The sequence below is a fragment of the Apodemus sylvaticus genome, chromosome 11 (genome assembly GCF_947179515.1).
Source record: "Apodemus sylvaticus chromosome 11, mApoSyl1.1, whole genome shotgun sequence".
Classification (NCBI taxonomy): domain Eukaryota; kingdom Metazoa; phylum Chordata; class Mammalia; order Rodentia; family Muridae; genus Apodemus; species Apodemus sylvaticus.
In genome coordinates this window covers 105303143-105329034 of record NC_067482.1, presented here as the reverse complement: position 1 = coordinate 105329034, position 25892 = coordinate 105303143, and the positions used below count along the sequence as shown (strand labels likewise).

Below are 25892 nucleotides of genomic sequence, written 5' to 3'. Positions count from 1 at the left end.
TCTTTCCATGTGTATTGAGGGTAGTACATACAGTGGCACCCACTTCCTTACAATCCCCATCGTGAGTTGAACTTGGCTGTCAGTTTCTTATCTTTCCGTAATCCCAGCTGCGGACCCTGTAGACAGTTCGGATTCTCCCACAATGCCCCTCTTTGGGATTCACCATTTTTCTCTTCTCCCTGTCCCTAGCAACGAGAGGGGCTAACGACTTTCCTATAAGAGACAGTCTCCTTGTTTACATAGGGTTTAGGTCCCCCCTAAACCTGGGGATGTTCCACGTGAGCCGTTTCCCATTCTTCTTTGTGGGGACTGAGGAAAGCGTCCGTCTACCACAAAGATAGCTCACCCTCCTTGAGTCTCATCAGCCAGCAGGAAGAAATACTTGCTAACAGATCAGCAGTGACAGGCCGGTGACACATGAACAGTGAAAACATTTTCCAAGAGGGAAAAGGCAGAGGTTTGTCGTTCATTGGCTGCATGGTGTTGACAGCTATAATGGATAAGACAGTAAGGAGGGGCTGCCCTGCACAGGTCAGCTTCCATGTGGACAGATGGTATTTCAGTGTCGCTGCACCGTGTCAGGTGAGGTCTTGCTGAGTGGAAGGATGCTGTGGGGCCCACATCTGGGTGTTAAGGTGGATATGCCATTCCTTTTGGAGGAATAAATTTCACAGTTGTTTCTTCTTGAGACTGTCAGTATAAAACAGCCTGAGTCTCTAGGAGCCAAACTCCCAAACTCCCGGCTTGCTTATTAAAGTATGAGTTCTCTGCAACAGTGCCGTGGCAACCTAAACCAGACTGCAGATGGGGCTTAGCTTCAGGTTAGCTCTTTTGGTCCCTCCTCAGAAACAACAGCAACCTCCTAGGCCCAGCTCACTTTTATCCAAGAATGGTACCTATAACATTGAGGTGGCAGGACAAGAATTAGTCTTAGCAGGGATTATGGAAAAAGAACCTGTAAGTTGTCTCTTACATTAATATTTTAGATACATATCCACTCTTAAGTCTATGGCATTTATTCCTGAGGAAAGCAATGCACTTTACCATTCCTAAAATCAGATTTTGAACTCAAAACACATTTTTTGTTTTGTCTTATTTTGCATTTACGTATGTGTTTGTATGTGTTTATATGTGTGGGGCATGCACTACTTCTTCCACAATGTCAGTATAGGAGTCAAACACAGACCTGAGAGTTTCCAAGTGCCTTCATCCACAAAGCCTCCTCACCAGCCCTGACTATGAGCATTTTTTAAATGACAGTGTCTTTACCTGCTAACTGACGGGATACCTGCAAATGACTTCAGCGTTCCACTGTGGCATTAAGATTTTCCAAACTTTTTATATACTTATGGTTAAATGGATATGATCTAAAATTTTATTTTGACTATGTTTATAGACAGACATAAGCAAAAAAAAAAACAAAAACAAAAACAAAAAACCCTATTTATAATAGAATGTCTACTGCATATACTATCAAGAAATGTTACAGGGATTTTGTTTGTTGTTAGTTTTTTTACTCAGGTATATCTGCGTGCGCGTATGCAGGTGTTCTCAGAGATCAGAGGCGTTAGACCCCCAGGGCTGCACTTGCAGGTCTTATAAGCTGTCATGTGTGGGCACTGGGAACCGAGCTGGGCTCAGAAAGGCAGGACTAGCAAGTAACCAGCTGGCTCTCCAGTCTGGCTTCATTTCCTTGTTTCTGCTCCAAATTGGCTGCCTCCTGTAATTTCTTAATATGTTCATCTGTAACACTGAGATATTTCTACTAATGCAGACTTTTCCTGTGGAACTCTTGGCTTCCTCAAGGTTAATGATCATAGTACCACCATCTAGGTAGCTGGCGTAGTACATTGCACATAGTAGGTAACTGGTACAGTGCCTTGCACATAGTAGGTAGCTGGTACAGTACCATGCACATAGTAGGTAACTGGTACAGTGCCTTGCACATAGTAGGTAGCTGGTACAGTGCTGTGCACATAGTAGGTAGCTGGTACAGTACCATGCACATATTAGGTAGCTGGTACAGTGCCATGCACATAGTAGGTAACTGGTACAGTGCCTTGCACATAGTAGGTAGCTGGTACAGTACATGCACATATTAGGTAGCTGGTACAGTGCCATGCACATAGTAGGTAACTGGTACAGTGCCTTGCACATAGTAGGTAGCTGGTACAGTGCTATGCACATAGTTGGTAGCTGGTATAGTACCTTACACATAGTAGGTAACTGGTACAGTGCTATGCACATAGTAGGCAACTGGTACAGTGCCTTGCACATAGTAGGTAGCTGGTACAGTGCTATGCACATAGTAAATAGCAAGCAAATACTTCTTGAATGAGTAAGTCCATCCTCCAAAGGCTCTGCAAATCCACTCTTTGTCAGGAACTGCTTTTACTCTCATTTTATTAGCACCTGTAGTTGTGGGAGATAGGTGACCCATGCACAAGCCGAGGATGCTCCAACTGGCTATGGGGACAACTTAATTAAATGATGTTTTATCCACATCATGTACACATTAGAAATTGAATGTTTGCCAGGCAGTGGAGGCGCATGCCTCTAATCCCAGCAATTGGGAGGCAGAGGCAGGCAGATTTCTGAGTTTGAGGCCAGCCTGGTCTACAGAGTAAGCTCCAGGACAGCCAGGGCTATACAGAGAAACCCTGTCTCGAGAAAAAAAAAAAAAAAAAAGGAAGGAGAAGGAGGAGGAGGAGGAGGAGGAGGAGGAGGAGGAGGAGAAGGAGGAGGAGGAGAAGGAGGAGGAGGAGGAGGAGGAGGAGGAAGAAGAAGAAGAAGAAGAAGAAGAAGAAGAAGAAGAAGAAGAAGAAGAAGAAGAAGAAGAAGAAGAAGAAAGAAGAAGGAGGAGGAGGAAGAAGAAGAAAGAAGAAGAAAGAAGAAGGAGGAGGAGGAAGAAGAAGAAAGAAGAAGAAAGAAGAAGGAGGAGGAGGAAGAAGAAGAAGAAGAAGAAAGAAGAAGAAGAAGAAGAAGAAGAAGAAGAAGAAGAAGAAGAAGAAGAAGAAGAAGAAGAAGAAGAAGAAGAAGAAGAAGAAGAAGAAGAAATAGAAATTGAATGTTTGTTTGGTTTAAGTCTGTGCCACAAAAGGCAAAGGGAGCTGAAAATAAACAAATTTGAGTTATCGTGTATCTAATTTACATACAAAGCTGCCTTGCCAGCCAACTGTGATAGAAGGAAGAGCAGGCTAGAACATGTTCAAGACTGGCAGCGTTAAAAACACAGGGAAAGTAGACACACTTCCTTGAGTTAAAGCAAATCACCATATATAGGCAATCTCGGGGATTTTTTTTTCCCCTAAGCTTTTATGCTATGTTTGGAGAAGGAAATCTCTGGAGAGAACCTGCCCCCAATTTAAAAAAAAAAAAAAGTGTCACTTTTAATCAGTAACCGCGTGTGGCATTTCAAGCTAGCCAGAGTGGAGATGAAGCGGGACAAGGTTCTCCTCCAGGGTCACAGCTGGGAGCGAGCGAGCACCCTCCTTGGCTCGTGGGCCTCACAGAGACCCTGCTTTGTCAATAGCTGCTCTGTAAGCTTGCATTGTTGCCAAGAACTGACAATCTTTAAGCAAGTGCTGCATGCAGAATAGGTCATACTGAGAACTGCTAAATCCTCCCTCCATTAATCCTTAGTCCCCTAAGCAGGCAGCACTACAGATCTGGCTGTGCCCCACTGGGAGGGAGCTCCTTTAATCCAGCATTCCCATCGGTTGGTGAGGAGCCCGCAGGTCCCATTCCCAGTCTTTTCTCCCTGAGCTCAAGTCTCCTTCCTCACCTCACCCCACTGTCTGTGAAAAACTCGCTCTCAGTGACTTCTCTGAGCAAGTACAATGTAGCAGATTCTTGCTTTTTTATTAAGGTGGGTGGAATAAACTAAAATTAAAATATCTGTTCAAACCCTGAAGTGCTAAAATTAATCATTTCTAAGGCCTATGTTTAGGTGGGTGGTCACCAAAAACCTGCATAGTTTTAATTGAATTTAATGATGTTTTCATAAGTGGGTTTCTTTCTGTAAACCTCAGGACTTTTTAGGTTGGTTTGAAGCAAAGCAATGACGCCTATATAAAACTGACAATTTATAAAACTGAAACTGCTAGGCATGATAGAGCAGCCAGGCTTTTCCAGAGGTAAAGTGCTGGGGACTCCTGGCTACTACCTCTGTTCAGGTCAAATTGCAGTTAGCTTGGGTTAGAATTGTTCAAAGCTCCCACGCCCATCTGAAGTCAAGATTTCCCCTCACAACCTATCATCCCCTGCAGGCTGGCTCCTGTTCGAAATTCTGCTGGGGTTACTTCATTCTAAAACGCCACCGTGACGCCTGCTTCACAATTACCTGTCTTCTCCCCAGCCACTCCCCCAGTCAGGTTCTTCATCCGTCTTTGTGTCAGTACAGAGGTCTCCTCAGTAACCCAACAAGTGTTGCTCTTCGCTTCCCTCTCTGCCTTCAGCCACGTGAGTCCACGCTCTGTGGAACCCGTGTGTTGCCCTAGACTTCAGAGACATTTTCAAGATGGCAGGCTTTTTCGGGACATCCCATGATTCTCTGCCCAGTTCTTGGCCCTTCATTCCACTTCGACACTGAGCAACCCTCTAGATTTCCGTTTCTCAACCTGTGGGTCACAACCGTTTGGGAGGTTGAAGGACCCTTACACAGAGGTCACATATCAGATATCCTGCATATTAGATATTTATATTACAACTCATAACAGCAGCAAAAATGTTATGAAGTAGCAATGAAAATAATGTCATGGTTTAAGTCACCACTATATAAAGGACTATATCGTAGGATGGCAGCATTAGAAGGTTGAGAACCACTGCTCTAGATGGTTCTGGAAGACATAGGAACAGATCTAATAGAATGTTTGGGTACTATATAGCTCCCACAGTTCTGGAGACTTTCTCTAAACCTGAGTTAATCTTGAAACATTGAGACTATGGTAGAGATATTCATACTCACACTCTCTCTCTCTCTCTCTCTCTCTCTCTCTCTCTCTCTCTCTCTCTCTTCCCACCTCCCTGTAGTTCCCCCTCTCTGACATGTGCCTCCCTTCCTACATATTTATAAATATTGTTCATGGAACCCCAGGATCCTATCTCTGGCCCATTATTCTAGGAGCCATTTTAATACCTGAACCAATTTACATTTCCTCTAAGAATACTTTCAACATTGCACATTGTCGAACTAAAAACTAAAAACCTTCAAACCTGTCTTCTGTAGTGAAGGGAAGCCTCTTGTGTCTCAGAACCTCACTTTCCATTCAGCTTGTCCCGTGGCTGCAGGAACGTTCCTAAGGGCTGTAACTCTGCTCTCTTACGCATTCAGGTCATAGTGTGCTCTGCTCAAGCCTCCTTAGGGATCTCTCCACCTAGCAGCTTTTAGAAGGGAAATTAAAGCACAGCAGCCTCCCTTGGGGGCGTTCATGAGAAAGGCTGTGTCTGGACCGCTTTCCGTCAGCAGCCAGGCCAGTGGGAAGAAGAGCCGGCACTGTGCTGAGCCTCCCATGGTCCTTGCCTGTGCACAGGTTATGCCGACATGAATAAGACAGGCCTTCAGCAGTACTTCACCCAGGAATAAGGCTGCTGTGGCTCCTGTCCACCCACTGGCTTTCTTTCAGGGCCAGTTCCCTTAGCGGCTGTCCTGTAAGCTTCTTGCCCTGAGTCATTTCAAGCCCCCCTTTCTTTTGTGTCTTGGTTCCTTCCCCTCCCCCCATCACCCTTCCATCCCGGCTATCCTGATCACCTCTGCAGTTCTTAAATCTGTTGAGTCCCTTCCCAAACACTGGCTGTGCTCCTGGCTCCCCGACCTTGAGCCAAAACAACTAGGCAACTGTAAAGAGTATATTAGACCAAAAAGTTAGTGAGTGTTCTTGTGTCTTCTGTTCATTCCACCTCGGCAGAGTTTCTCAGAGTGGCATTTCCAGTAGGATCTAAATCTAGAAGGATTTGGATGCGCTGAAAATGCTAACCCAACAGCATTTAGCTGTGCTTTAAGATTTTTGGCAGTTCCTCCCACGTCTGATATTTCGAACACTGTTTATAGATACTTGGAAAGAAGCTTTTAATACTTGTATTATGTTTTAACTTGCTTTCCTTTGGAGGCAGGGAATTGTCAAGTAAGTATCCACAGTGCTCTGGAAATAGCTCAGGTGTCACTGGGGCTCCATGAGCAAGCGGGAAGGGTCGGTCCTGAAGGGGCTGACTCTACCTGGGGCAGGTTCTGCCCTCTGCTCCTCTCGCCTTCAGTTTTGAAACAATGCAGCTCTAGACTGTGCTTGTGAAGAAAGGCACACTCTCCGACTGCTTTACTGCTTTGGTTCTTTAGAGTTTGGGTCTTTTTTTCTTTCTTAACTGAAAAGAAAGATGACAAAAAGCATCATATTGTCTTTCTGTGTATATATACAATCTCATGTATATATATAAACACAGTGTTTGCGCTTATATGCATACTCTATACTGTATAATATGTTGTATATTATACAAACTGTGTGTACCCTGGAACCAAGTCCTGTGTTGATTGGAAGTTCTGACCCACGCAGTGGATCTAGCACATTCTTGCTCCCAGTGCAGCCCCGGCTTGCTTTTGTCACATACTTCAACATTCCTAGGTAAAAAAAGAAACCCACAGATTGTATTTGAAAGTCCCGCTAAAACAGGAGAAAGAGAAGATGTCATGGGAAGCAATAATGAAAGTGCAGGAAACATCTGTTGAGAGAACTGAACTGGCATGCCACAATCCCAACATTTTGCTGAATTTGACGGTAATAATGTCAGCTGGGATGTCATTACACAGATGTCCTTTCTCCGCGTTTTAATACCACTTGGTCCAGTTATCACTTATGATTACATAATGTGTTTTGATTGAAGAATTTCTGAGAAAATAAAGGTACATTGTTTCCCCTGCCCCCCCCCAATCCATTAGCTATTCCAGCCGACAAGCTGACCTACTGAAAAACCTGAGATTAAGCTAAATTATGAGTCAAAATTAACTTGGGAACAAAGCCACCCATTGTGCTTTGTTCAAGACGTCCAAGAGGATGCAGTTTCCTGACAATGAGTCTCTCGCCAGCACATCTAAACTAAGCAGACGCCCCAAGCATGAAACCAAGTGTGCAGGAAACATTGGCAAGGCCTCCTTTTCTCGTCCCACCGTGTAGGCACTTAGTACAGGCTGCCCAAAGATGCCACTTTGTAAACGTGTAGCCTGGTGCACTCTTTGATTTGTTTTACCTCTTGGTTGGCATGCTGGGGAAGCATGGATTGTACTACACAGGAATGTCTGGTCACTTGGGCCATGCTTGTGCATGAGTGAGGTGCTTGCCGGTGCTGCCGTGACCTGTACTGAGTTTCTTACTTGCCTTTGTTTTCTGCTTCCAAGGGGCTCCAGGTAATTCTTCCTTTTGTGTTTCCCTAGAACACTAACAGCTGGTGTGGGGCTCGTCACAGGACTCCCTCCTCCCATGCTAAAATTGCAGAACAGCTGGCCTGCTTCTGCAGGAGTCCGTTAGGGTTTCCTCTTAGTAAAATCTCTTAGCTAAAGTTGGGAGTATCATTCACCAAAATGTAGAAGGGAAAAGCAAACTTTGGTGTAGTGGCAGCAGCTTAACATGGACCATAACCCCAAGTGGCAGACCAGAGTGGGGGCGAGGGTTTCAGCCCTGTCTTCTTCTTGCCCTTGTCTGTGGCCAGACCAGCCAGATCCTTTTCACACCACCTCAGAGCCTATGCCAAAGCTCTGTTCCTAAGTTCTGCTACATAGCAGGCTAGGCTTTTGACCATGTGTTGGAGAAATGTCCAGTGAGGTCAGGAAGCATGACCTCTTCTTTTGCAAACATGGGCTTGTCCTTAGTTTTAAATTGAGTCCCTCTAGCCGAGGATTCTTCTTGGGACCCAAGACAATGTTAGGTATTGGGGAAGTGGGACCTGATGCTATGAAAATCCTCTGACCTGTGAACCCAGACCCACCCATATCTGCAGTGGGACAGCGTGTATTTCAAGGTATTGTTTCTAATGGTGAGAGAGGGGAGAACTGAACTGAACTTCCCGTAGGGGAATGTCCTCTGAGGTGGGAGAGAAGCAAGGACTTCCCTGACTCTAGCTATAGCCAGCTGCTGGACTAGCCTTTAGCTAGCCTTTTATTCAACCCTGTGCTGCTTCTGACCTCTGTTTCAGACCACCTGTCAGCCGTGCAGCTCCCCAGCCTGAGAAACTCCAGAGGAACAATATCACCAAAAAAAAGAAGCTGGTTGAGGTGAGGAGGTTCAGCCACCATGCGTGTTCATCTGATTACTGATGCTCTGACACAGCCAGGTGATGTCTACATTTGCCTGACTTAAAGGGCACAGCCCATCAAATGAACCCAAATGGGGTCTGTTGGCTCCCTCTTGTCCCCCTCTCCATTCTATATGGCATTGTATCCCCTGTCCCATCTTTGGGACCAACACTACATCTACTGGGTCACATCCCTTCTCCCTCAGCCCTGTCACCAAGCCTTACCTAATCATAGCTAACTATAAAAGCACTGTGTCCCTCAAACCTGGCTGCGTTGTCCTATGCACTCTGCTTCCTGGGACTTCAGCTCCTTTTTATGGACAGGAAGGAAGTGTCACCATCTCTTATCTCACTTCTGTCGCAGTGCCAGGTGCTGTATGTGTTTCTTCTTCACTCTTCATGAGAGAAGTAGGGACTGTTACTTTCCTGTGGTGGAAGGATAGTCAAGCAGCTTGTAGAACCCGTTCCCAAGGTCACCAGTCCAGTGAGGGGGCAGAAATGGGCCTATAGTTGAGACCTGAGGATCAGCTCCAGTGAGCCTACTGTTTTCATAAACCCACAGCCCAGCGTCCTCTCTTCAAAGTTCAAATCTTTTATACCTTGTGCTGACTTTAATACCCAAAAGAGTCTTACCCTGCCAATGAGAGTCATGTTCAGGCTTTGAAAACCTCAACTAAAGTGGCCTTGCTGGCTCGTGACCTATGAGTTCCCTGCAACTGAAAACCTCTAACCCCAAACTCACCACCTAATGTTCTCCAATGGTCTGGAGATGTGAAGTCCTGTATTTTAATTCTGCCACCAGGATGCAGAACCTCTTAGTTCCCCCGACACTTTAGTTCTTCCAGAACTTTCTCTGGGTTGTCTCTGTGGGACCTTCATTTATAATATCCATCATCCAGAGCCCTCCTACCCAGCTTTACCACACCCATGTTCTAAGGCCTCAGCACATTCTTCCCTGCCCTTCCCATGTCTGCCTCTGCTGATAGACCATAAATTATCAGTGGTGTCAGAATATATTTGTTCTGGAAAGGATTTTTTTTGAGATATTTATTTTGGAAGATAGCTCAAGTTAGGAAAAATAGCTGATGTGGGACTTTGTACAGGATCTTACAGTAGAAGGGTCATCGTGAGCCGAGATGGTTCCTATCTTCTGTCAAGCAAGGGACTCATGGGTACCTGAAATGGTTTTTCTCTGAGAAACTCTTGAACTGCTGTCATAAACACAGTGAACTATTAGTGCTTCCTAGTACCTGAGTTTACAGCTCCTGAAATAGTTATTCTACTGAGCCCACCAATGTCTGTTCTAAATTCCCAGAAGACTTTCTGACCGACCACTCTTGGTTCAATTGGCTTCTGTATTCAGGGCAATGCCCATATTACACACATTCCTGGGAAACACTTTGGAGGAATCTGGGGTGAGCAGAGCCTCACTTAGTTGAAAGGAAGAGGAGGGCTTTTCAGGTGAGGGGGACATTAGAAAACAAGGTGAAACACTAGGGAAGCCGAGAATCAATGGGCTGAACACCGGTTAGATCACCCAGTATGCTCAGAAGATGGTGGTGTGTGGGGGTAATTCTCATGCCAACTCAAGACGTTTGGGCTTTACCCTAAAGACAGTGAAAGACGATGACTGCGTTTTAGGAGCTATAATGGGATGCTTGCTAATGGCAAGCTTCAGTTAGGGCCAGAATTGGGGAACCTAGAAGAGCAGGGCCCACCCACTAGAAAGCTTGTGTTGGAGCTAACACGAGGCCAGGCACGGGGGAGTTCAATGTAAGTGTGTTGAACGGAATCAAGAGCTGATCTGAATTAGCCACTGCTCTTTGACACAGAGGATGAGACAAAGGAGAAAACTGTGAGTGCAGAGTACTGTCTAGTTGCTTGGAAAATGCAAATGCACAGAAATTTTGTGGGACGAGTCATAACCAGCACATCAGGCTTGGCCTCAGCTCACCCAGCAGCCTTGACAGCTGTCACAGCTGCTCATGGGACCTGCTCATGGTGGTCTCTGAGCTAAGGAATGAGGATGTGCCAGGGCACACGTGTGTGACTTCTGGGTGACCACTGGAGGCCACCCAGCCTGCACATTGTGACTCACCTGAAGAACCTAGAAGTCACTTTAGTTTATTTAGGGAAAGTCACTGTTATTTAACATCTCAGGGGACTAGAAAAGGGGGCTGTGTTTCATCCTCAGCTGGTCCAGTGCCTTCAGTAAGTGATATCAGCCTCACATGTGAGAAATGTGGCTACTTGTACAATGTGCAGTGTGGCATGTTCTCCACCGTTCACCTCTAAGGATGACTAACTGTGTGCACAGGAGCTGGCTCTGGACCACGTGTTTGGCTACCGAGGATTTGACTGCCGCAACAATCTGCATTACCTTAATGATGGCGCGGACATCATTTTCCACACTGCGGCTGCTGGCGTTGTGCAGAACCTCTCCACAGGTAGCCCTGCCCACTGAGCTCTTGGATCCAGACCTCCTGCCTTTCTAGCCTCAATCTGACTATGGTGTAGGCAGTGGCGGGAGCCACCTGTGCTTCTGACAGCTTCTCTTCAGTGAGAGGAAAGTCTGGGGAGAAGCCAGGGTAGAAACAGAAATGAGGCTAAGAGTAAAGCAAATGGAGCCAGTTCCTCCCCTCAGGGTGGTGGTGATCCTGCTTCTGTCTCCCGGGTGTGTGCCGTGCCGTGTGTGCCGCGGGGCCTAGCTTGTTCTGACTCTGGAGCAATATTCACAGAAATAATGTCATGAATAGAAGTATTCAGTACCCTCTTCCATGATTTCAACCAGGAAATAAAGCTTTAAAAGGAAACATTTCAAACAGAGTGTAACAGACCCACATCTGTATACTCGCCACCAGATCAGATATACCTGCCCATATCTTACCAGCTTCATAGTTCATGTTCCTTGCTGAGTTCTTGTAATTCATGGATAGATTTGAGTGCAGTCACTGAGTCATTTAGATTTTCCTCCCTTTTGGGTAGAAGGCTTTGAGGTTTTTCATGTTTTCTCAGTTTTTTTTTAGGCACATGCCATCATTTTAATAGCACTGTCCCCTTGAACATCAACACTGCCACTTGGGTATTTGAGTGGGTTTTAAAAGGCCTTTAGGGAATCTGGAAACACACTTCAATAGATGGTAAAATACTTCCTTCCATCATATGAACCGTGTTGACTTGAGGATAAAGCTTCCGCCTGTGCCGTTCCGGCAGGCGGATAGATCCCTGTGGTGGGAACTCTGGGCAGTTCTCGAGCCACATGCAGCAGCATCGCCGTCAGCAGCAGCATCGCCGTCAGCAGCAGCATCTTCAGCGCCCCTGCCCCTTGTCGGGCCAGGGGCAGTTGTTGAGAAAAGGCTCTTGTGCCAAGGGGCAGAGGCATCCCTCCTCCCCTTGGTCATCCATCCGTCAGTCTCTGAGGGGCGTGGTGCTTGGTCTGAAAGGCAGATGGTAGGCACTAGCTGTTGTCCCTCCAGACCTACTTCAGAGCATGCGAATGTTTTTAAACAGTCCACCATAGCTTCCAGGACCATTCTGAAAATGATAATTGGGCTTTCTGGAAGTATAAGCTTTTATAAGGCATTTCCAGATTTCCCGATTCAGCTCTGTGATAGCTGCAGAGAGCCCTTGGATCTCACTGCTCCCCCCTGTGATTCCTCTTTTCTAGGCAGCCAGAGCTTCTACCTGGAGCACACGGATGACATCCTCTGCCTCACAGTGAATCAGCACCCAAAGTACAGAAATGTGGTGGCTACCAGCCAGATAGGTAGGGTTCCTTGCTTGCTGCTCACTGTTCTTGTGGCTGTACAAAGCCTCTGGGCTATCAACCCTCTCAGGAGAGGAGCAGTTTAGACCCTTTCTGACTGATGTCTCTCTTGATTTTTTTTTTTTTTGAGTCCTAAAATATAACACCTGTGTAACTTGTGTTGATACACATAGTGACCAGTGATTCTGAGGGACCAAACTATCAGACAAAAGCCTGATAATCAAACAATAGATGGTCCTCTTCCCTGCAGACTGGCCCCGTAGGTGTAAGTGAGCCCCATGTCTTAAAGCCTGCCAGTTACACTTAGCAAGCATGTGTGCCAGCTCCTTGCCCTGAGAAACTGCCTGCCACAAATGTGAGCTGGCATATTTGTGAAGTCATCCGCTTTTGGTTTTACTTTGTCTTCTCAAAGGAAGTCCTTACCCAAGAGTCTCTTGCTTGCTCTCATCCAAGCCTTGTCCGTTTTAATGCTTCGTGTGGAGCCGCTGGGCTGGGCTGCGCTGCACTCATAGGAACAAGACTTGCTTTGCTATTGTTTCCCTTGATGCTTCTTCATTGTCATTGCCCACATTGCAGGTGACAGCGCAGAGAGCACAGGTAAGGCTGTCCCAGCCGGCACAGTTCCCGCCCGCACAGCAAGATCCTGTCAATGTATCATTTGCTGGTTGTATCTGGCTGTGCTACAGATACAAATCCATCCTCGCCAGCTTCCTCTGACTAAACCCCTCTGCAAGCATGTCAGACGTGAATGTCCATGTGCTCTGCCTTCGGCAGCAAGGTCCTCAGTGTCTTTCTTTGGCCAGGTCAGACTAGCTGTCTCTTCTGCCACCCTCACTGTAACTGTCTGAGGAAAGTCCTCAATGGAACGCAAACACTGAGGTGCCACCATCTCTGTCATGCCTCCCACACTCAGGGACTACACCTTCAATTCATATCTGGGATGCAATGAGCAAGCACACCCTTTCCATGCTGCGGTGCTTCCACACCAAGGGGGTGAATTACATCAACTTCAGTGCAACCGGGAAGCTCCTGGTGTCTGTGGGCGTGGATCCAGAGCACACCATCACTGTCTGGAGATGGCAAGAAGGTAACATGCTGGGCTTCGTGGCGCCCCTATAGCGCTCCCCTGTAGAGTGAGCTGGGATGAAGCTCCTGAGTGCCTTCCCCAACCCTCCCTCATGGGTCCGGCGTCAAGGCGAGCACAAGCCCTGGTGAGCCGCTCTCAGACCCACTTTACCCCTCCTTACCCCATGCCCCATCCATGGCCAGTTAGAGGCAGCTCAGGACACCATGGTGGCTAGTGAAGGGTGTGTGGGTATGCTGGGAGAGTGCCAACGCTGTCCCTCTGCGCCACCAGCACCTCCCACCCAGACACCATCCTCAGTGCTCTTTCTGGAGCCTCTGAGGGCCTCTGGATTCTGTTCCAACTGCTTTACCTTATTAGAAGGTTAGCTGCCTTGTTAGAAGTGAAGCGATGAAAGTCACTGAAAGCAAATTTTAGCTGTTCAAGTGTTTTTATGCATTAATGCCTCTGAAATGAGGATTCACCTTAATCACTAATCACTGTAGGTCAAGATGCCTTAGGGGTCAAACGACCTTTCACTGAGGTCGCCCAAGACCAGCAGAAAACACAAATATGTACATTATGATTCATAAAGTAGCAAAATTACAGTTCTACAGCAGCAACAAAGATAATGTGATGGCTGGGGTCACCAGGACGTGAAGGACTGCATTAAAGGGTCACAGCCACGGGAAGGGTGAGAGGCACTGGTTTATAATATAACTAATGATGCTTTCCTTATTCATCCCCAACACACACACACACACACACACACACACCATCTGCTACTAAATTTGTAATTGTCTCACAATTAAAAATATGCAATTTTCAGAGTATATCCTCAGATCGGCCTTGGCAAAAGCAGATCCAATTAGTAAGGGCAGTAATGAGGTCTGTGTGCAGCTGCTATCTGGGACACACCGGGCAGGCAAGTGAGAGGTGGCACGGCTCCAATCTGGGACTCAGGATCCCATTATCTCCCCAGCTTCTCGTGGAAGGGGTGGGAAGAAGGGTCTTAAACGGAAGTATACATTCTGAGAGAAGATGCCCTCTTTCTTCAGCTCAACTTAAGAGAGACTGGAGGTTGACGAATGGTAAGGACAAGTCTCCTGACACTGCACTGGGAGCCGCCTGACCCATAGTATTTTTAGGAAAGCACACCACCATCTTCTTATTGACAGTTCATTGTGTCCAAGTGTCCCCACAACCCATCTCTCTGGGGTGCAGACTGATTGCTTGTGATACTAGGTAGTCAGTTAACCAAGCAGACAGTGCCGATGAGAAATGGAGTTTCTTACCTTACAGCCTCAAAGCATCTCAGAGTTGGAAGGGCTAGGAACATCTTTTACCTACCCTCCAGGACCAACACCCAGAAGTCCCGCAGTTCTTTCCTGGCAGGCTTCCTTCCGTTTACACGGGTATCTCCAAGGACACAGCCCATCACTTCCCCAGAAGCCCACCCACTGTTAGTTCTCTCCACAGAGTCCTCTCTATGGGACAGAATTCTGTTCCAGGTGCCGTTTTGCTCAGGCTGCTGCCTCTGGCTCCAGTTCCTGAGGGAAGAGTGAGGCCACGGCCTCTACCCAGTCATGTGTCCCATCCCTCCGCAGTCTTCAAGCGCCTGCTCCTTCTTTTCCTCCCCTACTTGTCCCTCTAGCTCACCAGGCCTGCTCTAGCCTTAGCTCTGAGGCTCTTCTGAGCTCCCAGGGGAGTGAGGACTAGAAGCCAGTCGTTCCGACCAGCTCCCAGGAGGGAAGCTTGGAGGGTGGACTCCTTGGGTTTGTCAGTCGACACACGAGGGCTCTTCACAGTTGAATGGACATTGCTTCTCTTCCCTTTGCTAGTATGTTGTGTTTTTCCCTTCAAGTCCTGCCTTTCTATAGGTAGAACATATTGGGGGGAGCACATATATACATGTGTGTTATAGTAAGGAGCAGAGTGTGCATTCCTGAGCTGCTAGTGGGTCATTTTGGAGAGCACGTGTGTGAGTAATAAAATACTTAATATATATTTTATATTATTATATAACAATGACTTTAAGTGAACTTATTACATACAACATGTGTTTCAGGTCCTATGTATGTTTGTATAATTTGTTCTGAACAGACTAGAGACTAAGTCACCATCTCTACAATGAAAACTGCCTATGATATTAAAACAAGAGGAGAAAAACAGTGGTTTTAAATATGACTCTCATTATAATTTTGCATTTTCTCCATAGCTAGTGAGGCCGATCCCCTTTGAATCTCTTATTGGCCACTTACACTGCTGCTTCTATAATCTGTCTGGTGAAAGGTGTTTCCCCTGGAGACAAGAGTGTCTACCTGCAATGATGTGTTGGTCCTTATAGATCATTAATGTTAATCCTGATTCTTATAAGAGTTGTGAATACTTTTCTTCTTATGCGTTTTTTGCTTTCAAACTTAGTTTATATTATCTTTGGAGCCCATAAGTTTTTAAAGCCCCAAGTAGGAGGCATCTGTTACAACTGTGATGAGTTTCAGTTGCCATAAATGTTTTGGTTACCATATGAAACAGAGGGTCTCTCCTGACACGGCCTCCCCTAGAAAAGGCTTCCTCTGTGGAGTTTCTAAAGCCAACTTCACTCAAAATCCACTACCAACACAGCCTCTCCTCTCCTCTCCTCTCCTGGAGAGCCATCATGAAAAACAAATGAACAGAAAATGAGAAGTAAAAGATCAGGAGAAATAAGAGAGAGGGGGAGAGATTGGAACTGAAACATTGAAAGCATGTGGAAAGAGCCTTAGAGAAAAAGTAACAAGTTTAAAATAAAAATGTGAACTTAAAGAGTTTAAAAGAATAAAAAGAAGCCGGGCGGTGGTGGCGCACACCTGTAATCCCAGCACTCGGGAGGCAGAGGCAGGAGGATTTCTGAGTTCGAGGCCAGCCTGGTCTACAGAGTGAGTTCCAGGACAGCCAGGGCTACACAGAGAAACCCTGTCTCGAAAAACAAAAAACAAAAAATAACAAAAGAATAAAAAGAGAGTCTTCAAAAGCAGGCCAAAGGAATAGAAACCCAGAGGTTTTTAAAAAGACCCAAAGGAGCGGTAAATTAGCCACTGATGTGGAGTGGTCGCCATGAGCAAGCACGGCCCCTGCGTCGGTTCTTGGCTCCTCACTGCATCTGTTGCTGACTGCAGGCGAGGAAGCCGACAGCAAAGCCGAGGGGTTAGGATGTTCAAAGCTGTTCTTCAAGTGGAGTTCAGATTCAAGATGAAGGCTCAGCGAGACACAGAAGACATTTAGAATATGGAGTAAGAAAAATAAGTAGCTAAATATAAAAAGTGAAATATTTAAACCTAAACCCCACAAACTGAAAAGGAATGCTGAGGTTAAGGAAAATAAATGCAGAAAAAAATAAAAGGTGTCGAAGAATCTGAGCCCAAGTGAGCCTGAGTCGGGAGGGGCGTGCTGGGGTAAATAGATCTGGGAGGAGGAAGATGTGGGCATGATCCGTTCTACCTGCCTAGAAGCTTGCTTAGATGGCCTCCCTGGGATGTCTGAGAGGTTGCTGGTGCAGTTAAAGGAACACTGACCTTTTTCAGAGTGAATGGAAGACCAGCCTTGGCTGGAATTCCTGTCCCGGTCCAAGGCCAGAAAAAGGACTGGCATCATTGGCCTCTATCACCCACACAGGTACCAAGGTTGCCAGCCGAGGGGGTCACCTGGAACGAATCTTTGTGGTGGAATTTCGCCCTGACTCAGACACACAGTTTGTGTCTGTTGGAGTCAAGCATATGAAGTTCTGGACTCTAGCGGGAAGTGCCCTGCTGTACAAGAAAGGGGTCATCGGGTCCATGCAAGCCGCCAAGATGCAGACGATGCTGTCCGTGGCTTTTGGTGCTGTGAGTTCCAGCAGATGTTTCTTCAATGAGGGCCCTGAATCCCTTAGGCATAGACATGGGATGGGGGGGGGGGAGGGGACCGGCCAAGAAGTTCAAATCAACAGGCAAAGTGCAGAACTACCACTGAACCTGCGGTTTGCTAGTTAGGCTAGGTTGGCTGGCCGATGGCCCTGAGCCATGTGTGCCCTGCCTCCAGCTCCCAGCACTGACACAGAAGCACGTCCCGCACCAGGCTTTTTAAATGTTAGGTTCTGGGGATTGAATTCAGGACCTCGTTCTTGCAAAGGCAAGTCCCTTAATTAACTACATTTTACACTTTGTTGTTGTTATTGTTGGTGTTCTCAAAATGTTGAGTCAAAAGTATTAGTTACTTTCCTCATTGCTATGACAGAATAGCTGAGAAAAGCAACTTAAGCAAGGAAGGGTCCATTGTGGCCAGTGAGGAGAGACGTTCCAGCACAGCCCAAGCCCGAGGCGTCCACAGTCAGGAGGCAGAGATGAGCTCAGTGCTCAGCTTGCCCTGCCCTTGTTCAGTCTGACACCCCGGAAACGGCGGTCTTTTCATCCACACCCAGGTGGCCTTCCATTTACATTGTCCTTTCTAGAAATGAAGACACTTGGAGAAGTAGTTTCCATGATGATTTTTAATCCATCCAAACTGACAGAGAGCAACCACGAAGGGGTAAGGTCCCCACCCAGGGCAGGTGACTCCAGAGTGAACTCTGCCCAGGCAACCCCTGCGGATGCCAAGGATAATTTCCACCCTCAAGGAGTGGCCCCTTTTCTTTCTGGCCCTCCTCCTCCTCCTCCTCCTCTTCCACAAAGACCCTGTAGAAGCTAGGGTATTTGCATCTGTAAGGCAGCTCCTGGAGTCTGCGGCAGACTGCTGCCCAGACAGGTCTCCTCTCTGGCAGTGGCCTGGGGTGATCTGTCATTCCTGAGTGACACTCTGAGTGCCGGAGTTTCACATAATAGGGATGCAAAAAAAAAAAAAAAAAAAAAAAAAAGTCCCAACCAATTAGCAAGTAGATTACAAAGTCAGGTGACTGTCTCCCTGGTTCTCTGCAAATCTGTTTGGCTTAATTTGAATCAGACTGATCATGCGTGGCTGATCCTTGAAGCAAAGGAGCAGTGTAACCAAAGAGGTCATTCAGTGGCTAAGGGCATTTATTGCTCTCCCAGAGGCCTTTAGTTCACTCCCCGGTACCCACGGGTGTCTTATAACTGCCCATAACTCTGGTTCCATGGCATCCAGTGCCTCTGGCCTCTACAGGTACCTAGACTTATGTGCCTGAACACACACATACAAATGCAAAATTAAAAATAATGAAGATTAATCTCAAACTAAAAAAGAAGCCAGTGTCTGAGAGAGCACTTCAGCGTGTTCCTGGTTCTCAACGTGTCCCTTCATTTGCAGAACAACCTTACTTTTACTGGTGCCATCAATGGAGATGTCTATGTGTGGAAGGAGCACTTCCTCATCCGGCTGGTGGCCAAGGCTCACACAGGCCCTGTTTTCACAATGTACACCACCCTCCGAGATGGACTTATTGTGACTGGCGGAAAAGAACGGCCGTAAGCAAAGGTCCCTCTTGGGGACTTGTGTGCTACTATCTCAGGGCAAAATGACAGAAACCTCTGCCAATTATGGTGTCCCTCTGTTTTCTGTATTAGATCAGTCTGCCATCTCTGTAGCAGAGCCCAAGGTCTTTCCAAGAGGGCAGCATAGAGAGCCACTAACAGTTAAGACCTTAGGAGATACTTCTCAACAAGCTGTTGTGACTTCGCTCTTATAAATACTTCTCAGCAGCTCTTGGGGGAAGGGACGACAGAAAGGAGGGACCTGTGGTGGGAAGGCAGATCTGTGAAGCACTCTGAGTAGGGTAATAAAAGCGTACTGGCTTTGAGGATTACACATGCTTTCCTCCACATTTATGCATTTGAAGGCAAGTTAGGAGCCCTTCTGGGCCGAGGCAGTCATGCCATCAGTGCTGGTGTAGAGGGTGCTGGGAAGGGAAGCCTTGAGGCTATAGGTAAGTGCCTCCTTATGCCGCCTTCTTTCCAGGACTAAGGAGGGAGGAGCTGTAAAGTTGTGGGACCAGGAGATGAAGCGCTGTCGGGCCTTCCAGCTGGAGACAGGGCAGCTGGTGGAGTGCGTGCGCTCCGTGTGCCGTGGCAAGGTGAGTGCTGCTGGGCTGAGCTGAGGACGGAGATGGGACCCCAGCAGGCTGGCTGGCTTTCCAGTCACTTTGCTAGCGTGTGTTTGCTCATCCTATAGAATGTGTAGATTATACTACAGCTCATCAGTTAGTCATAGCCAGGTGAACCTGCTCCTCCAGGAGCCAGGCGTGTCTCTGACCTGTGTGTGTCCAGCACCTAGATCATCCCAGAGGGCTTCTTGTTCCATAGATGGGGGTGTCTTTCTGTCTACCTGACAGGAAGTCATTTAGGAAATGTTAGCCACTGTCACTTCAATCACTGTTCTCATAAGCTGAACAATACCTGTGAGCAGCCATGCTTACTGCTGCTGGTGATGGCTGAGAGGACTTAAGTCAGGCCTGTTGAGTGTCCACAGTCTATTGAGTGCAATCAGACTTTCTATACCTTTATTAGAAACAGAATATAATGAGAATCGCCAGGATCAGTTGTAGTTGCCAGGATGCAATGAGGTTGACAAGCTACACTGGGTACGCAAGATTAATGTCTAAGACCAACTTACTTACCAGCCAAGGTCACCCAGCATGGCCCTGGAAGGAATTAAGTCAGTCTAGAGGGAGCTTACGGCCTGTGGGATGTTGGTGATGGAGAGCTCCATGGCGAGAAGGGAGGGGTTCTTCTTACTGACAGACATTCAGTCCTTCGCAAATCGCCTCAGCTTGTCCGTTTAGTAAAACAGGCAGTTTCACTAGCAGTGCTTTTAAGTTATTTTTAAACTATGGCAAAACACATAAAACAGCATTTTAGCCACGTTTGTGTACAAGTCATTGCCATTAAACACTCTTTATATATATATATTCTATATTCTTTGTTTACACTCCAAATGTGTTCACCTTTCCCAGTTCCTCCCTCCCCATATATCCCATAAGTTCCCTTCTCTCCATCCATTCTCCAATCATTCCCCCTTCCTTTTCTCTGTCCTGGTACTCCCCTAATAGCTTATACTCTAAGATCAAGAATTGACAAATGGTATCTCATAAAATTACAAAGTTTCTGTAAGGCAAAAGACACTGTAAAAAGGACAAATCGGCAACCAACAAATTGGGAAAAGATCTTCACCAACCCTACATCTGATAGAGGGCTAATATCCAATATATACAAAGAACTCAAGAAGTTAGACCCCAGGGAATCAAATAACCCTATTAAAATATGGGGTACAGATCTAAACAAAGAATTTTCACCTGAAGAAATTCGGATGGCCGAGAGGCACCTTAAGAAGTATTCAACATCACTAGTCATTAGGAAAATACAAATCAAAACAACCCTGAGATTTCACCTCACACCAGTCAGAATAGCTAAGGTTAAAAACTCAGGAGACAGCAGGTGTTGGCGAGGATGTGGAGAAAGAGGAACACTCCTCCACTGCTGGTGGGATTGTAAGATGGTACAACCACTATGGAAATCAGTCTGGCGGTTCCTCAGAAAACTGGACATGACACTTCCGGAGGACCCTGCTATACCTCTCCTGGGCATATACCCAAAGGGTTCCCCAGCATGCAATAAAGACACATGCTCCACTATGTTCATAGCAGCCTTATTTATAATAGCCAGAAGCTGGAAAGAACCCAGATGTCCCTCTGTGGAGGAATGGATACAGAAAATGTGGTATATTTACACAATGGAGTACTACTCAGCAATTAAAAACAATGAATTCATGAATTTTTTAGGCAAATAGTTGGAACTGGAAAATATCATCCTAAGTGAGGTAACCCAATCACAAAAGAATACACATGGAATGCAATCATTGATAAATAGATATTAATTAGCCCAAAAGCTCTGAATACTGAAGACACAATTAGCATATCAAATGATTCCCATGAAGAAGGAAGAAAAGGGCCACTAAACACTCTTGGTCGACCACCACCTCTGTCACCTTCAAATGTTGTAATAAGAAAATATCTGACTATCAAACATCAGCTCCCCCTTCCCCTGCTGCCTCTGGTACCCACCTCTCCTTTAGGACCCGTGAACTGAGTCGTTCTGGGGACCTCAGATGACTGGACTTACACAGCTCCTTTTCTAATAGTATTTTATTCTAACAGGGAAAAATCTTAGTAGGAACCAAAGATGGTGAAATCATTGAAGTTGGGGAAAAAAGTGCTGCTTCAAACATCCTGATTGATGGACACATGGAGGGGGAGATCTGGGGCCTAGCCACACACCCCTCCAAGGACATGTTCATCTCAGCCAGCAATGATGGCACAGCAAGGATCTGGGATCTGGCTGACAAGGTGAGGAGCCTACTGTCAGGCTCACAGCAGGCGGAGCAGAGAGGGCCTGTGTCAAGCCAGAGATGGGCGTGGGTCGCTCAGCATTGTTAGGAAGCCTACTAATAAAAGTCCTTCACACGTGCCATGTGCCCTTTCAGCAGTTCATCTGTCTAGATGCACTTGTATTATGAAGGGATCTCTTCTAGCCAGGCTGGCCTTGAGCTCAGTGTGAGATAAAGGAAGCCTGGAACCTCCTGCCTCTTCCTGCCTCTACTTCTCCAGCATTGGGAAGGCAGGGCTGGGGATTGAACCAAGTGCTTCGTGCATGTTAGGCAAACACTCTCCGAAGCCCCAGATGTTGGTAATTCTGGAATAACCAAACCAGGAATTACTATCTTTTTATGAAAGGACAAGGGAGAAGGCGAGGGAAACAAGTGTTTGAGAATGTCAGCTGTTCCCATCAGATCCCAGGAAGGTTGGGAAAGCAATTTTAAAGCTCATCCGAAGTGAAAATGTAAAATATCAAGGAAAAGGTCACTGAACCTTATCCAACACAAAAGAAACACCAAATTCTGTTTCAAAATGGCTAGGAAATGTTTCAGTTACATTTTTAGTGTAAGGGTCAAAGAACAGCCATACAAACACCTGTATGTGTTACACTGTAGTTCTAAAGCTGTCAAGCTACTAAACCAGCTTCTAATCACTGAAAACCCACTGTATAGTGGATATTTTATATATGCTGTTGTTAATACTTACAAAAATCTTCCAACACTGCTATCAGTATCCTTTCTGTTCAGTGGTAATGGCAGTAATGTACACACACATACCCAACTAGAAAGTGAGAGTCCAGTCAAGATTTGGCTAGTATGGCAAAGGGTAATGCCTGTGTCTGCTCAGCTGCCTGTTGCAATAGGTGAAACCACATTTGTTACCTATGTCCACACTGGCATGACAAAGCTGGTACATAGATTAGAACATAGATCCTACAGTGCTCAATGTAAAGCTATGACATAACAGGCGGTGTTTGCCAACCCGTCTAAAAGGTGTTAGCCCCCAAGCAGCTCTACTCAGGAGGCCCAGGGATGTCTACTATGAGATGGCATGGGTGGCTTCCCCCCCCACCCCCCCACCCCCCCGGGGCTGAGGTAGTCTGATTTCCCTGTCCTGATGACTTCCCCTAGAGATCCGCCCAGGTGGTGAGTGCTTGCTTCACTGTGTCTCCATGTAGAAACTGTTAAACAAGGTGAGCCTGGGGCATTCGGCCAGATGTGCAGCCTATAGCCCTGACGGGGAGATGGTGGCCATCGGCATGAAGAATGGAGAGTTTGTCATCTTGCTGGTGAACAGCCTGAAAGTTTGGGGGAAAAAGCGAGACCGGAAATCTGCCATCCAAGATATCAGGTATAACAACAACAACAAAGATCTCAGGTCCATAGTGAGATCTGGGGCCGAGGGGTAGGCACTCTTCCCTTGCCTGGGTCCTTCTGCTGGTGGGGGAGACAGTGGGGGGAACTGAGTAGAGAGGGTTGCTTCCACAGCCAGCCATCAAGGGTACCTCCCACACAGTCTTTTTAGATATGATGATAAAAGTACTTGTAATTCTACCAAAGACTGCATAACACCATTTTTTCCTGTGGGATTAGATTTAAAAAAAATTGTTTAATTTCATAGAACCTGGGGAGACTCGAGGCACATGTCTTTAGGCTTGGGACAGAGCTAGCCCATCTTCATGTGTCCAGGTTGACCTCCTCACGGACCTTGCATTTGATTTTCCCCCTAGAATCAGCCCAGACAACAGATTCTTAGCTGTGGGTTCTTCTGAGCACACAGTTGACTTCTATGACCTTACTCAGGGCACAAGTTTGAACCGCATTGGCTACTGCAAAGACATCCCAAGCTTTGTCATTCAGATGGACTTTTCTGCAGACAGCAAATACATTCAGGTACGTTTCTGGTTAACTTGTCTCAGAGACAGCCAAGAAAAACCAGTGTTTCCAGAGTGAGTGCTTACTGTGTCCTAGGCACTAAATCATAGGCAACTTCCAAGTACTATCCCTCTTTTATAAATGCAGAGACAGAGGCTTGGAGAATTAACAAAGTAATAGTTGTGTGTGTGTGTGTGTGTGTGTGTGTGTGCCCATCCTTTAGTAAGAAACAGAAATGAAACGTGAATACCAGGGAGATAGCCCTAGTCACCTTTAGCCTACTTTCACCAACTCATCATCAACATTTCCTAATTTCTGGTTGAGGAGATGGCCTGCTGCTAACCAAGTTCAACCCCTCCCCGCGACCCACATGATGGAAGGAAAGAGCCGATTCCTACAATTTGTCCTCTGACATGTAGCACAGCAGACATCTGCATGCATGTACACACATATACCCATGGACTAACAATATTTTTAGAAAACTTCCGACTCTCTCGTTCTTTAGGCTGTACTAGACTTGCTGTTGTTTATTCTTCAGATCCTATCGGGCAGCATGGTTGCTGCATACCAGAGTGGGTGGAGAGCCCAGGGTCTCAGCGCAGCTCAGAGACAAGATCAAGGGGGGTCCTACCTTATGGCTAAAAACAAGTTCCTTTAGACCCCGCATCTGTGAGCCTGGAGAGGAGTCTTATATTCATTTTTCAAATGTATCAAACGAAGCATCAGCTAGGGGGGCTTTGGAGAGACAGTGTGTTCCTCTCCTCTGGAGCTGATCGCACTTCCATGGAGACGCAAGGCTAACAGCATGCCATGCTAGTGAAGGGAAAAGGCCAGGCGTGGCAGGCATGCCGGGCAGCATGAGAGGCACGGTACTCGGCGTGGACCTGCCTCCCTTCTAAAGAAGCGTTCTTTAGGCTGAGCAACTGTGTCTGCTGTGTAGGAGAGGGCTAACAACGGGGGCAGGATTTCTGTTCTAAGCCATCTGCATTGAAACCTGAGGTGGGAAAGATTTAGGATCTTTCCATGAACTCAAGGAAAACCCTGATGACGTAGGTAGAGGCATCATCACCACGGGGAGAGAAGGGTCCTAAAACGCTGGCAAATGTCCTTTAATGTGAAGACAGCGGCCAGCTGCCCTGAGGGGACTCCTAGAGGGCACTTGCATGTACATTGTCCCTCAGGGTAGGGGTAGAAATGGATAGAAGATACTCTATGAATTTTAGCATGGACTGTTGTATGTATGTTGGTAGAGGTTGGGGAAGTAGAAGACACCCTTCCTATGAATTTTAGCATGGGCTATGGGGGATGGGTAGAATACACCTACCCCATGAAATTTAGCATGGGGTATGGGAAAAATGGACTGTTTGCTGGCTTTGTCACCAGGAGCTGAGTTTGGGTTTAAAGAAAAGCATAACTGGGGCAGAGTTAGTGCTGGGGAAGAGAACCACGAGTCTGTGGGACTAAGGAAGCACAGGCTTAGCTCCTCTCCTCTTACAGGTGTCAACAGGAGCCTATAAGCGCCAAATACATGAGGTTCCCCTGGGGAAGCAGGTAACTGAAGCCGTGGTCGTTGAGAAGATCACCTGGGCTTCCTGGACAAGGTACATGAGGAGAACTCTTCCTGAGGAAGAGGCACCAGCTCTGCGTCTGGGCTGGGACAGCCGGGACAGGGGGAGCTGGGATGAACCAGTCCTTCCTCAGCGGGAGGGTGGATGCGAAGCCACTTGGCACTGGCCTAGGGGCGGACTTGAGGTGACCAGTGCTTCCTTCTTGTTTAATCAATCGCCCCAACCCCAAGCCACATTGAGCAAGTTCAAACGTTTTGCCAAGCCCAGCAACAATGAAGTTTCTGGTAACCTGAAGATAGTAGGTACAGGAGCTCTGTCCTTGACAACATACATATTCAGTAGAACTATAAGGAAGAAAAAAATCAAAGTTTTCTTTCTGGAATGTAGGGGAGGGAGTTGGGGAAGGCAGTGCCTGGTAGTGAAAATGCAGAGCAGGGTGTGGCTGTTTCAGGACAGGAGCCACATGACCAAATCAGTACAATTACTATCTACTTCTTACCCCATCTTCCTAACACCTTTTCCTCTTGGAACAGTGTTCTCGGAGATGAAGTCATTGGAATCTGGCCAAGAAATGCAGACAAGGCTGATGTCAACTGTGCATGTGTGACCCATGCTGGCTTGAACATTGTCACAGGAGATGACTTTGGGCTGGTGAAGCTCTTTGATTTTCCATGCACAGAAAAATTTGTGAGTCTTCCCAAGTAACCCAAGCTATCTCCAGGCCATGCTTCTACACAGTCATCTAGATGACCATCAGTTACCATGGATCCAGCCTATGGGGTTTTGGCTCGCCTCTGGTAGATGGACAAATGGTCACAAGGTTGGGGAAGAAATCAGGCAGGGAAATCAGCAAAAGTGTAGCTGACAGATGCACCTACAAAGTGCAGTGCTTACTGTTGAGCCTTGAGCCTGGGTATCCTGGGAGAGAGGTCTGCAGCCTCAAGAGGAAGGGGAACTACAGGCACCCTTCTTATTAAGGCCTTACACAGACAGAGCAGTGAGG

General features: G+C 46.8%; 1 protein-coding gene across 1 annotated transcript in view; it reads left to right on the top strand.

Moving 5' to 3' along the window:
* The window catches only part of Eml6 (EMAP like 6), a 325012-nt gene that overhangs the window by 295615 nt on the left and 3505 nt on the right, over positions 1 to 25892 (top strand). Inside the window, exons 29-40 of the mRNA XM_052198122.1 lie at positions 8179 to 8257; positions 10595 to 10724; positions 11945 to 12043; positions 12957 to 13130; positions 16761 to 16969; positions 18387 to 18544; positions 19035 to 19149; positions 21229 to 21417; positions 22625 to 22797; positions 23177 to 23339; positions 24819 to 24922; positions 25423 to 25576. Of these exons, the coding sequence (XP_052054082.1) occupies positions 8179 to 8257; positions 10595 to 10724; positions 11945 to 12043; positions 12957 to 13130; positions 16761 to 16969; positions 18387 to 18544; positions 19035 to 19149; positions 21229 to 21417; positions 22625 to 22797; positions 23177 to 23339; positions 24819 to 24922; positions 25423 to 25576 (1747 nt within the window). The remainder of the gene's footprint in view (positions 1 to 8178; positions 8258 to 10594; positions 10725 to 11944; positions 12044 to 12956; positions 13131 to 16760; positions 16970 to 18386; positions 18545 to 19034; positions 19150 to 21228; positions 21418 to 22624; positions 22798 to 23176; positions 23340 to 24818; positions 24923 to 25422; positions 25577 to 25892) is intronic.